Raw genomic sequence first — 18,384 nt, 5'->3', positions numbered from 1 at the left:
AGGGTCCTGGTGAGCAGGACTGATCGGCATGAGGGTGGGAGAAGATAAAAGGACCGAGAAAGCAACAACCGGCCCAGCAACCTGACCAAGCTCTGTTCACCCTCCCCTGCCCCACCATCACCCCTCCCCTGCCAGCGTGAGTGACTTGGAATTCCCACAGGTCAGGAGCTCTTTTCCGTGCTGGAAGACTGCAAGGCCCAGAATGACCCCAGCCTGTCTCTCTCCTCCTTCCTCTGCTCCACTGTTACCCTTGCTCGCAGTAGCAAGCAAGTACACACTTTGGCAGCTCTGGTCTCTTCCGCCGGCCAGCTCCCTCCCTGCCCTCACTTATGACTTGGTCACACAGCACCTGCTCAGAGAGATGCCTGAGCACACCTTCAGCCTTCAACCTGCTTCATTTCTCTCTGCATGCACTGACACCTGTGTCCCCCGGTGTACTGCCTCTAATCTGCTGTGGTATCTTTGGGGCTTAGTACTGCCTCAGTTTACCATGCTGTAACTATTGCCCTGCCCTTGTCCATTGCTGTCCAATGAGGCAGAGTTTGCTTGTCTGTTGCTGTGGGAAAAATACTCTGACCAAAAGCTCCTTAAGGAGGATAGGGTTTACTTCAGTTTCTATTTTCCAGGTCCCAGTCCATCCTTGAGGGAAGTCAGGGCAGGAACTGAAGCAGGAACACAGAAGAAACCTGCTCATTGGCTTGCTCTTTGGCTTATGCTCAGCTGCCTAAGGACGGTGCTGCCCACAGAGGGCTGGGTCTCACATCAATGATCAACTAAGACAGTCTCTCACAGACACAGCCAGTCTGATTCAGGAAATTCTTCAGTTGAGGTGCCCTCTTCCCAAGTGGCTCTAGGTTGTGTCGGTTGACAATAAAAACTAACAAGGGGAGTCTGGTACCTTCATTCCAGCTTTCCAGATCACTCTTCCGCCTTGTCACTGTCCCCCTGATGCTGACCTGGATATCCGTGCTACTCTGGCCAGAACTGGATGAGCAGCCTCCCTTGAGGGGAAGGAGGGCCATGCCCACTCCCTGTCTGAGTCTGCTCTCTGTTCTAGCCCTTCCCAGGGCCCTGATGTCACTCTGGGGAGGAGTGGGTACTAATTACAAAAGGAGGGGCTGCTACTCCTGGCTGCCCTGTTCAAAACCACACTTCTCAGAAAGGAAGATATGGGCCTCACGTCTTCCCCAACAGGTCAGCCTTCCTGATGGGTACCTCTGTGCTGGCCTCCTCCCAATGGAAACCTAACTTTTACACAGGTGTGCAAACCACTGTCCACCACGCAATTTTACACACTTGCAAGCTAAAATCGGCTTTAGCAGTTTTAAACAGTTGGGGGGAAATCAAGAGGAGAATCTTCTACATGTCATGTGAAGTAATGTGAATTTCCAATTTCAGTGTCCACAAACAGATGCAAAGGATTCTGCCATACCTGCTCAGTTACATATTGTTGGGGCTGGTTTTCCCTACCAGGACGTGCAGGCAGCAGGCTGGAAAGATCCTGGGGACACAAAGACCAGATATACTCCACCCTCCCTGGCCCTTCGCAGAGTAAGATCACCAGACATTCTGCTCTCCTATCCACACATCCCTTGCAGACAGCTGTATAGTGAAGGCATTTCAGGGGAGATGTAGGTACAGAGTCCGCGCGTAGAGGATTTAAGCAGACCGCTGAAAGCCAAGTGTGGTGGTACTCCAGTGGCTGAGGCAGGAGGAACAGGTGGAAGCCACAGGTTTGAGACCAGCCTAGGCTAAGTACTGTCAAAAAAGAAAAAGTAACATTTTTCCCCTTTGTAGGGGTTCACATCTGTAATCACAGCACTTGAGAGGTACAGCCAGGAAGATCAGGAGGTCAAGGGCTACAAAGACCCAAACGTTGCCGAAGACAGAAATATGCCTGAGAGGTTTTTGCCAAGAAGCTGCCCCTATGCGTTTCTTTCCTGATCACTGTTTCATCCCCTGGCAACAGACCTCATCCCGGCTCCACCTCAGCTCTCCGAGCCCTGTGTGAGGTGGCATGCAGTCAGGAGGCCTGAATTTGTACTGCTCCATCCAGCCCCTCACCGTACCCCAGCCCACTCCTCACTCTTCCCCACATCCCCCTTTGACCAAACCTAATCTTTTCTATAACCCAGCCACTTTCATATCCTACCTAGCCCTTGAGGGCAACCCATGCTGGGCCCTGAGAGCCAGGCAGTATCTGACTCACTCAAGGTCCTCAGAACACAGATCCGGATGAAAAAAACAAAGTACATGAAATTCAACAAAAGTCCATAAGCTCTTCTGCCAGGAGAGACAGTCCAGCGTTCTGAAACGTGGCGCTGTAAACCAGGGTTAAAGTAGTAGATGATGGCTAGGCAGCTAGCTCTTGGACAGATGATGGATGGGTGGAGGATGGGGGATGATGGCTGGATATATGGGTAGGTGGATGGCTAGATGGATTTGGTAGATGGGCTGATGGCTAATGGCTGACTGACTGACTGACTGACTGACTGTATGTATGTATGTATGTATAGTTAGGTAGGTGAACAGATGGATTTGTGGGTAGATTAGTGGGTCATGGCAGTTGCCTGGCTGGCTGATTGGCTGATGAATGGATGATTGGGTGGGTGGATGGGTGGATGGACTGATAGATAGCGGCTGGCTGACTAGATGGATGGGTGATGAGTGGAGAATGGGTGGATACATGGGCAGGTGGATGTATGATGGACAGTGGCTGGTTGGCTGGCTGACTGGATAGATGGATGTTTGAGTGAGTGGATAGATGATGGGCAGGTGACTGAAACATGCATAAAGAATAATCTGGGTGATCTAAGGGAATTTTGAATAAATGGGTAGATCCCCACAAGCGTGGCAGATAGGCACCTCATTTTCCTTAGACTTGGGGACCTGCTCAGCATCCTTTTGGTAAAGGAACTAAGGGTAAGTCCAGTGAAGGGGCCGAATAACGGCAGTCGCCTCCCTGATGGTGGCATGTGCACAGACAGGGGACCAGAAGTCTCCATGGGTTGAGTGGACACCAGGAAAGGCAGCAATCTGTGCTCTCCTGTTCCCAAGGGCTGCTGATCAGGTGAGAGGCCCTATCAGTGGGAGCACATAGGGCATCTGCCAGACATGGAGGCTGAGAGGTCAGAGAGGACAGAGCTAGGCACCCACACAGTTTTGAAGCTCCACGAGTGTGGACCAAAGACTTCACTGCCCAGAGAAGGCACTATCCCCGCCTCCATCACAGACTCCATGACCTGAGAACACAGGAAACAACAGTGAGACACAGGACAGGTAGAAGCCCAGTCCAGGAGGGCATCCTGAACTGCTATATTACAGAGACCTCTAACCCTCAGGCCGGCACTGGCCTGGTTTCGATCTACATGTGACCAGAAAACCAGGAGACCCGCCAAAGGCATCCGTCAGTGACAAAAAGGAGAGATCTGTGTGGGCCTGCAGAGCAGTGTGAGGAGGAAAATCCAAAGGCTTCCTATTTGTCCCCCACTGAGCTCAGACAGCCCCGGAAACTGCCTGCAGTGGATGCGTTATTACTCGTTATTACTCTGCGGGGCTTTGTTCCAAATGCTTTGTACACAGTATGAGCTCTGGGAAGGAAAGCCGCAAGCCCAAATAAATACAGCCACCTAGATCGTGTGTGTGTGTGTGTGTGTGTGTGTGTGTGTGTGTGTGTGTGTGTGTGCAGGTACATGTACCTGCACAGGTATAGGGAGGCCAGAGGACAAGAATCACCTCAGGTGTCATTCCTCAGGAGCCACTTGCCTTGGGTTTTGAGAAAGGGTCTCCCTGGCCTGGGGCTGGCCAGTCAATGGGCCTGAAGGAGCCGCCTGCCTCTGCCGGGCCAGGACTGGGTTTACCAGCACATGCCATCACGCCTGGCTATAAGCACCCAGACTTCGAAGCGGGGGCAGAGAGCAGAAACTTTCCTCTCTGGATCCTGGGCTTACTCTACCAGCCTGGCTATGGGGAGGCTCTTGCTTCCCCGCTCTTTGACCTACTGGCCAACAGGTCTCTCTCTTGGAGTCATCTCTTCCTGCCGAGTTCTGACAGAAGGGGGTCAAGAGCTGCATACAAAGAAGCATGTCTCACACACACACACACACACACACACACACACACACACACACACACACACACATGGGGAGAGACAGAGAGGGGAGAGAGAGAGAGAGAGAGAGAGAGAGAGAGAGAGAGAGAGAGAGAGAGAGGCAGCCTGCAGACTGAGCCCCGGGCGGGGAGCAGCTCCTGCCCCTATCTTGGCTCCCTGCGGTGTGCAAGAGAGTGCTCAGCAGCCACTGCTGTCCGTCTGCCACCTTTCTGTCACCGCCACCAAACTCGTTTCAAATTGAACAAGTGAACATTTTGAAATGAGACCGCAAAAAAAAAGGATCCCTCTTACAATAAACACATCAATGCTCATTTTCCTTATTATTCTACTTTTGGCTATTTTGTATAAAATCTTTAATTAAAGTTTTTCTTTGAAATTGTCATTATCAACCCAGAAGAAAGGAAGGGGGAGAAAAGAACAACACAGCTGTGCAGATATGAAGCACTACTCGGGGCTAAATGAACTGGAACGGAGTAGGCGCTTGACGGTTATGTTCTGAGTTTTGGCTCCACGTTCTCAGCAACGCAGTCTGACTTGTCACTTTATATCGATTCCATCTGTTTACACTCTGAGGAGTATTGGCTTCCTACCGTGAACATTTCCTATTTACCAGCTGGTAGAGAGGAGCCAAACCAGATAGGAAAAAATTAGACTGCATTCAGAGCCTCATGAACACAGACTCTCAACTCGGGGACGTGTGGGGGAGTGGCGGCCAGGCATCGCTCACCTCTAACAAAGCCCCTGCCTCCCTGCCTGTCTGCCTGAGAGCCCCTGGGCTCTCTTCACTAGAGTGCTCATCCCCACCCCCCCACACCCCTGTGGGCACAAGACGTTGCATTTATTTATTGAGCATATGCATACCCTGACTCTACCCAAACTGAACAAGCTTACATAAAAAGACATCTGAATGGGATCCACGGAAATGGAGAAAAGAGGGCAGACAAAAAGAGAAACGCAAATGCAAGAGACCCAGAAGATGCAGTTCCTGTGATGGAATAAAAACCTGGTTCTGGTGTCCCCACGGGGAAGTAAAGAGGGAGGCTTGCTGCTGTGTACTCGGAGGCCACACTCAAAGCCTACAGTTCATTTTCATTGTTAAGATGCTCACCCAACACTATAGCTTAGGAGACCCATGACAAGAAGCCCACGCCTGTCTACCAAGGACTCAAGGGTGCCACGTCTCCTCTTCCCTGTCTCTTTTCTTTCTCTTTCTTCCTCCTCTTCTTTTAAAAGGTTTTTGTTGTTGTTGTTGTTATTGTTATTGTTGCTAAAATATAGTCTCATTATGTAACCTTTGGCAGGCTTGGAAGTTACAACATAGAGCTGACCTTGCACTTAGAGCAATTCCCCCTGCCTCTGCCTCCCCAGCCTTGGGATTAAAGGCATGCACCACCAGGCCTGGCTCTCTTTCTCATGCAGCCTACATACAGCCTACAGGGCAGTATCTCTACTCAGGCAGAGACCTCAGCTCATTCAGGACACAGCCTCACAGCAGGAAAGACTGGGCTGCCACCCCTACCTGGCACCCACTCTTGGCTGCATGTCATTGGAGAAGAGGCCTTGCTCAGAAGTAGGCAAGCACACCCAAGGGGGCTGCTGGGGAAAAGTTTTCTGATGGGCCCAGTACTGGGTACTGCCAAGACCTGAGCCTCCTGAATATGAGAAGCCCAGAATCCTGTCCAAAACAGACAAGGACAAGCCCTATCATCTCCCTTGGCATGTCCCAGACAGTTCCTCTGCCTACCAGTTCCTGGGCAACACACAGAGAGCAAGAATGATGCCCTGGCAATGCCTGCAGTGATGCCTTGGTCTCTGCAGTGATGCTTGGGACTCTGCAGTGATGCCTGGCTCTCTGCAGTGATGTCTGGCTCTCTGCAGTGATGCCTGGGTCTCTGCAGTAATGCCTGGGACTCTGCAGTGATGTCTGGGTCTCTGCAGTGATGCCTGGGTCTCTGCAGTGATGTCTGGGTCTCTGCAGTGATGCCTGGGACTCTGCAGTGATGTCTGGGTCTCTGCAGTGATGTCTGGGACTCTGCAGTGATGCCTGGGTCTCTGCAGTGATGCCTGGGTCTCTGCAGTGATGTCTGGGTCTCTGCAGTGATGCCTGGGTCTCTGCAGTGATGTCTGGGTCTCTGCAGTGATGCCTGGCTCTCTGCAGTGATGTCTGGGTCTCTGCAGTGATGCCTGGGTCTCTGCAGTGATGCCTGGCTCTCTGCAGTGATGTCTGGCTCTCTGCAGTGATGCCTGGGTCTCTGCAGTAATGCCTGGGACTCTGCAGTGATGTCTGGGTCTCTGCAGTGATGCCTGGGTCTCTGCAGTGATGTCTGGGTCTCTGCAGTGATGCCTGGGACTCTGCAGTGATGTCTGGGTCTCTGCAGTGATGCCTGGGTCTCTGCAGTGATGTCTGGGACTCTGCAGTGATATCTGGCTCTTTGCAGTGATGCCTGGGACTTTGCCATGATGTCTGGGTCTCTGCAGTGATGTCTGGGTCTCTGCAGTGATGCCTGGCTCTCTGCAGTGATGCCTGGGACTCTGCAGTGATGCCTGGGTCTCTGCAGTGATGTCTGGGACTCTGCAGTGATGTCTGGCTCTTTGCAGTGATGCCTGGGACTTTGCCATGATGTCTGGGTCTCTGCAGTGATGCCTGGGTCTCTGTAGTGATGCCTGGCTCTCTCTGCAGTGATGCCTGCGTCCCTGCAGTGATGCCTGGCTCTCTGCAGTGATGCCTGGCTCTCTGCAGTGATGTCTGGCTCTCTGCAGTGATGCCTGGGACTCTGCAGTGATGCCTGGATCTCTGCAGCAGCTCCTGAGCTGCACTTTGTCTGTGTCTCCATGAACCCAGAAGGCTTGGGCAGACAGCAAACAGCGAAGAAGGAAGATGTGACAGACTCAGGGGACTGAGTCCACAGACCTAGTGACAGCTGGATGTGGAGAGTGAAGGGAAGGAGAGGCAAGATGGAGCCCCACATCCAGCCTGGGGAGCTGGACGGATGAGATGGAGAAGAGCGTGTGGCACAGCACAGCTTGGGCAAGAGCCTAGGTTCACTCAGGGCACACTGAGCCAGGAAAGCCTTGTCTTCTCCCTTCAGCCCCCGACACTTTAGTCCTGGAAAACTGTTCCAGGTAATGTCTTCACACCCCATCTGCCTTCCTCCCTTCTGATTGCTCAGACTGAGGAGTGTGTGGTAAACACAGGCCCCTGGAGTCTTGCTCTTCTTCAGGCCAGGCTCAGCCTGCCGTCCACTGTGCTCTAAGGCATCCAGTGGTCATTGTCCTTCCTCCTCTGACGAACCCACAAGACCCAATACCCACGTCCTTCATCTGGCTTCCACATAGCCACTGACATTGACTTACTCAAAATTAAATTTTCTCATTCAAGGTGCTGTGGTGACCAGTGAAAAACAGAATAGCCCCCTCATCAGGGAAATTTCTCTCTGCAAGAGACAGCGATCACTACAGAAAACCACAACCAGTCAAAGTGCAGCGCTGTGGAGCACAACTCCACAAAACAACACCTGCACCCAAGACTCCCGGGAACATTACTGAAGGGGGGCGGGGCTGTCAGAGCAGAAGACTGCAGAGGTTGCTAGGAGATGGTCTCTCCCTGGAACGTCAGAAGCTACACCCGTGAAGTTTCACCAACATAACGGTAGAAACATGAACTGAACAAGAACACCAATAAGCATGCTAACGTGGATGGGGGAAAGCTCCCAAGGCCTCAGGCCTCCATGAAGAACTACAGGCAGCTAAGGAATGCTGAGAGCAGGAGCAATGGTCTTCTCCAGGGAAGAGCACACCAAGTGGTCATCCAGTCATTTCACAGGGCCAGCCCTGGAAATACATGTACAAATAATACACAGACTTAGCAAGGTGTACTTATACATTTGGAGATATGTGCATGTGTGTGTGTGTTTTATATGCGTGTATGTATTTATGCATGTAACAACACTTAATGAAAAAAGAGGCCATGAATTTGAAAGAGAGCAAGAAGTATATGGGAGGGCTTGGAAGGAGGAGAGAGAAGGGGAAAATGGTGTAGTTACATTATAAGCTCAAAAAAAACAACCAAAACTAAAAACAGACCACCATCCTCTACCAGGGCTGTGTTCCTGCATCGATTTTACGTGTCGGGGGAACAAGGATCAAGTCTTAGTCTCGAATCGCCTGTCACTACCTGGTCTCCATACACCAGACACACTCAGCAGATATAGCCCAATAAGAAAACGTGGTCCATAGCTTCAAAGGCCTCCTCATAGGCATCCCAATTCCATTTGGTCCCCTGCAAGGTTCCCCGATAATACTGCACACAGCCACACCTTCACACCTCTCCCCTAAGGGCCATGCCCTCACACCAGAGACCTTCAATGTGGCCTCTTCCTGTCCCACGCATTAGAGTTGACATCTGGCCTTCAGCGACTTCTTTTTCCCTAGCCTCGCTTTTGAAACAGACCTGTCTCATTTGCCTTAAGATCACAGCGACCTCAGAGCAGCCACAGGCTTGTCTTCTCTCTACACCCAACCCTGTCTCCACTGTGCTCAACACAGTCTCCTAGGCCACTCTTACTTTGTCCTAAAAGCTAGCCATGTCTGAACTTGAACCCCATCTGCCTTCAGCATCAGCGGTCCCTGACCAAGTGATGTGAGCTGTTCTCTGTAACCGCAGCATCTAGTCAGCATCTGCCGAGTGTGTGTCAGGTGCCAGGAGCTGTCCAAGGCAGCTGAGTGACACAGAGAAGGTGCCACAGCCATTAGACATATGTCATCCACTCAGAAAGAAGCAAACAAACACTTGACAGAAGGTTGAGTGTCGAAGGCACATTCTCAGATAGCATCTCAGAAATGCTCCTGAAGGGATGGAGAGATGGCTCAGTGGTTAAGAGCACTGTTGCTCTTCCTCCAGAGGACCAGGGTGATCCCCAGCACTCACTCACATGGCAGCTTACAACTGCATGCTTCTAATCCCAGCACTGGGAGGCAGAGGCAGGGGATTTCTGTGAGTCCAAGGCCAGCCTGGTCTACAGAGTGAGTTCAAGGGCAGCCAGAGCTGTTAGATGGAGAAACCCTGTCTCAAAAACAAAACAAAACAAACAACAACAAAAAGAAAAAAGAAAAGAAAGAAGGAAAGAAACTTCAGTTACAAAGGATCATCTGGCCTCCATGGGTACCAGACATGCATGTGGCACACAGATATATATGAAGGCAAAACAAACACATCAAATAAAAATAAAACGTTTAAGAGAAAAAAAATGGGCCATACAGAGCTCATCTGATTATGTGTAGTGGTTTGAATAAGAATGGTCCCCATAACTCATATATTTGAGTTCTTAGTCTTCAAGGAGTGGAGGAACTCATTGATAAGATTATAAGAATTAGGAGGTGTGGCCTTGTTGGAGGAAATGTGGGGGTTGTGGGTGGAGCTTGAGGTTTCAATAGTTCTTGTCAGGCCAGATTCTCACTGTCTCTTTCAGCTTGTGGATCAGGATGTAAGCTCTCAGCCACTGCTCCAGCACCACGCTCCCTACCTATACGATGATAATGGACTGAGCCTCTGATACTGTAAGCAAGCCCCAATTCAGTGCTTCCTTTTATAAGCATTGCTGTGGTCGTGGTGTCTCTTCACAGCAATAGAACAGTGACTAAGACACCGTGCTTCTTAGTCCCAGAGTCAGTGAGCAGACAGGAGGAAGGCAGGACAGCCTAGTGTGGGATTTGGGGACGTTACCTGGAACAAGTTTCCAGGAAGAAAATTGTCTAGGAGGGGTAAAGGGAGGAGAAAAAGGCTTTCCCAGCTCAGTGTGCTCAGGGTGGATTCAGGATTACCATGTGTTCTCTGTGGGCAACAAAACCCATGGGCATCCTCCCTTGCAGCCTGGAGAGAGCTTGTCTGCAGCTCCAACAGAAACTGGTTCTCACGTAGCACACAGTGTCAAAGACTAAGAAGGGACCAGACGGCCAGGAATGGATGGCTGGGCAAGATGGGCCAGAAGTGACGCTTCTCCGGACACCTGTGAGGCTGGCACCGTCAGAGGTAAATGTGGGTTCCATCAGTGCAGGGCCTGCTCCCCTCCCCCACCCCGTGGCTTTAAACCACATGCCATCACTTCACCTCTCACCTACTCTTGCTGTTCCTTCTACATGCAAATGTTTCCTAACTTTTTAGCCATCTCTATGAGCCTGGCGCATGGTAAGCTCTTTTATCTATTCTCACACAGAAGCACAACCCAATGACACCATTTCCTAGTTTCCCGGGTTGAGCAACAGTCTCGGGAAGAGACCAGCTTGCTCAGGGCCACTCAACATGGCCGCTCAGATGCCCACTCAGGCTGCCCGGTTCCCCCACTCTGTGCCAGCACTCGACTACCCCCCTTTGTTTGTCCTACTGGTCTGCCATATGTAGGATACGTAGCTTAAAAGTCAAAAAGATAAACTTAGCCTGAGATAACTATAAATTCCAGTGGAGTCCTTGATACGGTTTCCTCACGAAGCTTCAGTAAATTAATAATAGATCAACCAAAAATAGCTTCTGGGCTAGCAGTACTTTCAGTATGATTTTCCAATAGAATGGCAAGTGGTTGTTTTGTGGTGTGGGATGAGCATGGAAGCGCCGCTCTGCATTTAGCTGCACGGAGGCACGTGGAGGAAGCTGTGACATTATTAATCACTATATTCGGTTATGATTGATGGGCTTTTCTGCGGGGAGGAAGAAGTGCCTCAGATACAATCTGTCCCAACAGCTCTGCGATATGCTAATATTTTCTTCAGATGAAAGAGGAGATGTGTTCAAATACCTGCCGTAGCAGGCGATGAAAACTGAGAGTTCCAGAGGGGCCAAGGAAGCAGGAGCTGGAGGATGGGCCAGGTTAAGCAGGGGCCAGAAGCCTGTGGGTTTAGCAAATGACCTCAGCTTCAGCTTGACATGGCGTGTGTGTGTGTGTGTGTGTGTGTGTGTGTGTGTGTGTGTGTGTGTGTCCATGAGGATCTGGTATGCATGCAGGCATGTGGATGTACACATGGAGGCCAAAAGTCAATCTCAGGTATCTTTCCTCAGAAGCCAGTCATGGTTTTTTGAGACAGATCTCTCACTGGTACCTGAAGCTCATAAACAGGCTAGGCTGGTTGACCAGTAAGCTGTAGAGACGAACCTTCACCTACCCAACACTGGAATTACAAGCATATGTTCCAATGACCAGCTTCCTTACATGGATGCTGGGGGCTGATCTCAGGTCCTCATGCTTGCAAGGCAATCGCCTCACTAGCTGAACTATCTCGCCAGTCCTAAATATAACTTTGTAAATGCCTCTTTAAAATAAAGCTCACCTGTCTAGGAAAGACAGCCTACCCCTCATGCTTGTGTCTTCTCCACCGAGGCAGCACAAAACAAGCAGGCAGCTCACTTGAATGATTCACCAATTACTTCTGAAATGATGCAGGCTGCATCCTACAACTCTGAGGCACCAGGGTAATCCCATCAACGCTGTGTGGGATCACTCAGTGTCCAACAGACATGCTAGTCACAGCTGACTGGGTCGACCAGATGTTCCAGCACCACAAGTACCCATGCCCTGGAGCCCTCTCTTCTTCTGAGAGTTTCTTTAACTTGGAGAACCACACAATGCAAACAGCCTGGGCCTTTGGCGGTTTCTCCTTTTATGCCTCCTTAACTGAATGACATATGCTTGAATTCCAGTCTCTGGTTTAGAACTGTTTGTGTGTGTGGCAGGTTGAGAAGGGCCTGGGGTCCTGGCGGTGCTTGCTGTGTGCCCGCACTCCTGGGCAAGGTGGAACCACTTGGGACTTCTCAGCCATCCTTTGTACATGGCTCTCAGTGCTCCCCACCCAACACAGGGTGAGGTTTTCCTTCTTTCTCAGCCTCTTCGGTTCCTACTGCACCTTATGTGGGAGTCCACAAATGCAAAGCAAGGCAAAGACCGATGCACTAGCCTGACCATGCACTGACATTTCACTTTGATCCCTTTTTATCCGGCTGGAGTCCTGACTTCAAAACCGTGAACTGGCTAAGTCTGAGGTCTTAGACTTTTCCAGCACCCTAAGATGGAGCTGGGGCCCGCAAGGTAGACAAGGGCTGGGCATAGGCTACAAGGGTGAGAGGGAGAGTGAAAGGGCAGGATGCCAGAGAAAGGGTAGGGGAAGTGGCTGCTCCACAGACAGACGAGTGACCTCATGGTCAGAACAGCTTTGTTTACAACTCTGGTAGAAGCAACTGAGGCTACTCTCAGATGAAGAGTGACCCTAACTATGGGCATGACCAAGTGCGTGTTTGTTGAATGTAAAAATCAGCCACGGCACCTTTCCTGAGAGACCCAGAAAGCAGGGTAGCTCAGGGTGATAACAAGGAGGCTGGAGCTGGGGCTTCTCTACCCACAGCTGTGTACCCACAACCAGGCTACTCGCCCCATCCTCAGTTTCCCCCATATTATTATGGGATGAGAGTGGTCCTGCCCTGTGAGAATCTCTGGCAATAGGTTCAATACAATGAAGCTCCTAGAAGAATCCTAGTGAGCGCTTAGCACACTGCCACCGTGACTAGAGCGGGCAAAAGTCACACACTGATTAGTGTCCAGAAGAAAACCAACAGTCAGGCCCCAATCCATCCCCTCTCTCCTCCTCCTTCCCAGCAAGCCTGCCCTTTTCCCTTCAGCTGAGATTTTCCTGGGTAGTCACCTGATTCACAGGAGGGAACCCAGCCACCACATGAGAGGGCACACAGAGCTGGTTCAGGCTGCTGGCAGGGACCTGTTCCTTCCCAGGCCACAGCTGTGAGGCATGGGAAGACGTTTCCCTGTATGTCCTAATGTCTTTTCTGCTGCTGTGATAAATATGCCCTGACCAAAAGCCACTTAAGAAGAGTCTCAGCCGGGCGGTGGTGGTGTATGCCTTTAATCCCAGCACTCAGGAGGCAGAGGCAGGCAGATATCTGTGAGTTCGAGGCCAGCCACAGAGTGAGTTCCAGGAAAAGCACAAAGCTATACAAAGAAACCCTGTCTCAAAAAAGAGAAAAAGAAAAAAAGAAAGGAAAAAAAAAGAAAAAGAGTCTGTTAGCTCACAATTCCAGGTCACAGTCAGGGAAGTCGAGGCAGGAACTCAAGAAGCTGGTCATATCACATCCACAGTCAAGAGCAGAGACTAGACACATCTTGCTTGCTGCTCATGCTCGGTTTCCTTTCTTCACTCTTACCCAGTTTGGGACCCAACCCATGGAACAGTGCCGCCTACATTCTGGGTGGGTCTTTCCACCTCAATTAACAATCAAGACCACCCCTGACAGACATGCCCGCAGGCCAAGCTAGTCTAGATAATTCTTAAGACTCTCTCCCCACTTGATTCTAGGTTGTGGTAAGATGTAGTTTAAAACTCACCAGCACACCTTGCTTTAGGGCAACTCATTGGAAGGATGGGGGAAATGGCTCTGAAGTGTCTGGTGTCACACCTGAAGAGGGGAAGCTCAAGGAGACCAGAGAGGGGAGGCTGGCCAGTCTTGACTCAGTTCCCTCTCCTCCCCTCCCTTTGTCTCTCCTATCTCTCCCATGCTCTTCCCTCAGCTAAAGCAGAGCTCCTGGCCCTCACCTGGAAGAACATTTCTTATCTGCGTGGCCAAGAAAGTGCCATCTAGTGTCAGGTTAAGGGTTTGGCATGGAGAACCAGCCTCTATTCATCAGAGACAGGGAACATGCATCCATTCAGCAGCTAGCTACCGTAAGCAGGGTCTCCACTTAACATTACTCCTCTTGTAGGTACGGCGCCATGGTGAATCTTACCATGGATACAGGAAACCAGAGCAATGAAAACCCTGGCCAAGGCCCAACTCCCCAGGAAACAACCAGGGTGCCTGTAACTCTCTAGAGCCTACTGTCCCTAGTTTTCAAGTACAGGGAAACTGTACGCCAGAGAGATCCAGTAGAGGCCCAGGAACACACACCCAAAGGGGGTCTTTGTGACCACAATGAAGGCAGGGCTAAGACAGTAAGTGTGTGAGGTCCAGACAGGACTCAGAGTGAGTAGAATGGACCTGTGTGTAGACTGAAGTTGAGCCAAGATTAGGTAGGATCTTCTGAGGCTGCCCTGATAATGCCCTTGACTAATGAAGGCGGGTCCTGTGGAAGGGGCACCTCTCCACCCAAAGCCACATAGCAAAGTCACTGAATTGAGACAGGTCCTGGGAATCATCCAGCCCAGTCTATGCTCTGGCTGACAAATGAAGGGAAGGCTCCAATGCCCAGGGATTCACGGGATAATGAGGGTGACCACGAACACACATTGGAAAGTCTGAGTCAGAAGGCAGAGGTTGATAAACCAGCTGTCAGACCACCTTCACCATGGAAAAAACGAGGGCACCCCAGTCCTGGGGTCCAGCTAGTCTGCCTAGCTATCGTGTGCTACTTTCAGAAGGCTAATTTATATGCACATGAGTAAATCTGACCTCCAAATTCAGAGGCATGTGCATGTGTTCTCGGCTCTAATAAGCCATGTGTGCCTGTAGTTAAAACAAACACTGAAGGTGCTTTCTTTCATTCCAAACTAACTCTCTCCCAGCCCTGGAAAAGAGGCACAGAAAACACCTCACTTCGCTAACCCCACGGCCACCTTCTTAGCCTCTAGCATCATCATGTAACCACGACCAGGATCCAGGGAACCCAAAAAGGACTGAGGGGTGGGCAGCCCGGGTCTGCTCAGTGGGGTGGCCCTGTGTGGGGAACACAGTGGAAGAGATGTTTTTATGTGGTTTTCTGGGGCTCTACCTCCCCTCAGAAAGAAGCTGTACTAGCAGCTCGTCCCGACTCCAAGCGGCCCGGCTTCCTCTTGGATGTTTTTAATCACACACACACCCTTCACAGTGGGCACTGTTATCTGACCTGACACATGAATAAACTCAGTAACAAGGACTTTGCCTGAGGCCACATGGCTGGAAGATGGCAGCCCCCTAAGAGAGGCATCAGGCCATGGTGGGGTCTGAGGCCAGCTTTCGTTGGTGTAGTCAGAGTTGTAGATAGAACTGGGGCTTCGGCTTATACTGGTAAAAATACCTGGCCGCCCAGCCTTTCATGGCCCCATCCTTACATGAACTGGCAGTGGCTTAGACTCACTCACGGGCAGCTTCCATGAGGAGGAAGCTAGGCTGAAGAAAGGCCTTAAATCAAAGGCTGGGGAGCAGGGATGCCCCCTTTCAGATGTGAGCACAGGATGGGAAGGGCTTAGCTGTTGATACTGACAATACCCACCCATGTCCACTCACTGTGGACTCTGTAATACCTCCTATCCATCCATGATGATACTTAAGCTGCCGGGATGGGGAGGACCATCCCAAGCAGCTGGCTTTCCCAGGAGTGTTCTGTGATGAATATATCTTATGCAGAGACAAATAAAAGACATGGCCAAAACAATTATCCCTAGTACATAGTGTTTCTACAGAATAATCCATGGGCTACACCACAGTCAGGACCAGAGCTCCAACTCATACCAACCACGTGACTCAGATGTGGGGACCCACAATGCTCTGAAATGATCCGTTGCATGATTCTTCCGGTGTGGATGGGACAAGCCGGGGAACGGCAAGCAAACATTTTGTGGCCCTCTGAGCTATTTTTGAGTTTGAAATGTATGGAAGTCTCAGAAGAGTTCAAAAAAGAAAGAAAATGCGTCCAATTTCAAACCAACATATTGAATCGAGTAATTTAAGCCACGATTCTCAAACTGTTCATGGAACTGACAGGCTCTGATGCATTTTAAAAAGACGTCTCAGTTCCAAGGCTGGTATGGCATCCCCACCCCCACCCAGGCATGGTGAGACCTAACCAAATGGCAGAACCACAAAATCTCATCGAAACACACCCAGTAGCTCCCAGGGCTAAGTGACTCCTCACTGTAACGTCTCTTGCTTGGCACTGGACTGGTTATTTTCTCCATGCTGCTCAGGACTGGCATTTACTGCTCGGGAGCAGTTGCCTCCTCGTTCTGACGAGAAACTCGCTCAAGTCTGACACAGAAACAGGACAGGCAGCTGCTGACATGTGTCCCAAGTTAACACAAAAGACAGACGTCATCGGCAAGAGCTGCCGAGTGGCAGGCAGGGCGCCAGAGCTCGCGCCTTCTTTCCCAGAGCTCACATGAGTAGGAGCCCTCACAAGGGCCACCTGCCTGGGCTGACAGGGTGGGGAGGAAAGTATCTTTTAAAATCTCTGTTACCTTGTCGGCGAGTTGGGTTTCGAGTTCTTTGAGTGTCCGGTTGTGATCTATCTCGTTCCCATTGCCCCTTGAAAGTAAAAGAAAAACAATTTTTGTTAACATTTCCCCCCTGACAGATGTTGGCGCTGGACCTGCACAGCGCTGTCTCAAAGTCTTTCTGAATCGCCTCTTTTAAAATGCTATGAGTTTCAGGAACGTGAGCTTCCCTGGGCCCCACTTTCTTTATCAGTAAAAGGAAATACAGTATTTCCTTGTCTTCAGGGAATGTGGGGACTTGACGGACACCAAGCCTCACTTCATCCAAGCCCACAGCACTGTTCTGGACCAGGGGTCATCCGATGTCGAGACTCGGTGGGACCCTGCTGCCAGCCTCTAAGCTGCTGTACTCCATCCCGCCAATGGTGGACTCCAGGTCCTATCTGACACCGGGAGCCTCTTGGTAAAGGACTTCCGGGCCATTGTGAGACTGTGCCACCTGACTGGCTCTACCTACTCTTCCTCCCAGCTTTCCTGAGGCTTGCAGGATCTGTGTGGCTACCAAGCCTCAGAGCTTTAAGACTGACGGGTGGGGTAGAGTCGGTGCGGAGCAGGGAACGGAAGAGGCAGAGCGTGGGTGCCTCTCCTCCATGCCACTTCCCCATCACCTCCCACACAGCCAGGCTAGGCTGAAGCAGTGAGCAGGATACCACCCCAACTAGAGTCAGCAACAGACAGAAAGAAACAAGCGAGTGGTGTGCTGATGGGCGCCAGGGAGAGATAATAGTGAATGAGGGAAGTTGAAAGTGGAGCAATGGGTCATCTTTGGGGTGAGAGTAATAAGAGGCCTCTGCTTGAGTGTCACGTGACCCTTGAGCTAAAGGACAGCACAGCTCTGCAGGCCACACAAAGGGGACAGGCAACAACAGGCAGCCCCAGGGGCAGGCGCTCAGCACATGAGAGTCAGCATTAAGTGGCTGGAGCTGGATCAAAGGATTAGAGGTACACAGGGGAAGTTTAGAGACAGAGGGGTGTTGTGAGCCTTAAGAAGCAATCTGGACTTTTAACTAAGGGGCATGAAGCTCTTGGAGCGGCTCACTTCACTTTAAGAAGCCAGTGCTGAGAGCAGTTTAGTTCTGTGCCCAAGTTACAGACAGGACGGGTCAGCAACCCGACTCTGTGTTAACATAAGCTTAACTCTGTTTGGGTGGCATGTCCAGTCAATGGAAAACACTGTTCACAGCACACACTTAGGAGTTACAGAATGAGAATTGATAAATCCTCTCACTTTTCACCGTTCTGTGTGCCTAGGCCTACATTTTTCTCTAGCTCCAACTAGTCAATCTTTGACTTTTAAGCAAAATGTTTACACTAATTAAATGTTTAAGTGTAATAATATACATTTCCTTTAACCAGCAGTTACTCTGACTCTCTGTAGGGAGAGTCTTTCTATCTTCTCCCCTCAAGTGTTTTTATCTTTTAAGCAAAGGCATCTTCATTTTCAAAAGCCCAGAGCTGGGTTTCCTAGTCTGCGGTCTCTATCCTTCAACTGAATATCCAGCCCCTTTACAGAATGCAGAACGCACACGTGGGTTTGGGGCTGAGAACCTGCTTCATGTTCGTTACTTTTACCACTTGTTCTAGATTTTTCTCTCCTTTCTTCCCTTTTAGATTGGGTATTTTTTTTTAAATCATTTTCTTTTTCCCTGTCTGGAAGTTGAACATTTGCTTCTGTTATCTGTCAGCTGTCCTCGCAATGTGCAGATGTAACACTTCTGGGGGTAAAGTCAATGCACTTAGCCTCTTGTCAGAAACAGCCGGGGCTCAGAGGACTCCAACTAGTCCATTCTGTCTCCTACCTTCCTGGGATTTTGACTCCAAACCTTTTATTGAACGCACAGAAATGCTATGACCATCTGCACAGCCAATCCTGCTTCTGTTTACTCAGTTTCACGATGTTCCTTGTTTTATTCCTAAAATCTCAGGCCTTCGACCCTTATCCTTTTTTTTTTTTTTTTTTTTGCCTCTTCTATATTGGTGAGTCAGCATCTTGGCCCCAGATCTTGATTTTGTAACACGTTTCCCATTCCCCCAGC

General features: G+C 50.4%; 1 protein-coding gene across 1 annotated transcript in view; it reads right to left on the bottom strand.

Moving 5' to 3' along the window:
- Efcab6 (EF-hand calcium binding domain 6) overlaps positions 1–18,384 on the bottom strand; it is a 188,341-nt gene that overhangs the window by 129,194 nt on the left and 40,763 nt on the right. Inside the window, exon 6 of the mRNA XM_059248006.1 lies at positions 16,313–16,379. Coding sequence (XP_059103989.1) covers positions 16,313–16,379 — 67 coding nt within the window. The remainder of the gene's footprint in view (positions 1–16,312; positions 16,380–18,384) is intronic.

The sequence above is a fragment of the Peromyscus eremicus genome, chromosome 20 (genome assembly GCF_949786415.1).
Source record: "Peromyscus eremicus chromosome 20, PerEre_H2_v1, whole genome shotgun sequence".
Lineage (NCBI taxonomy): Eukaryota > Metazoa > Chordata > Mammalia > Rodentia > Cricetidae > Peromyscus > Peromyscus eremicus.
Note: the sequence above shows the minus strand (reverse complement) of the source record. Positions and strands in the feature narration are given on the sequence as shown.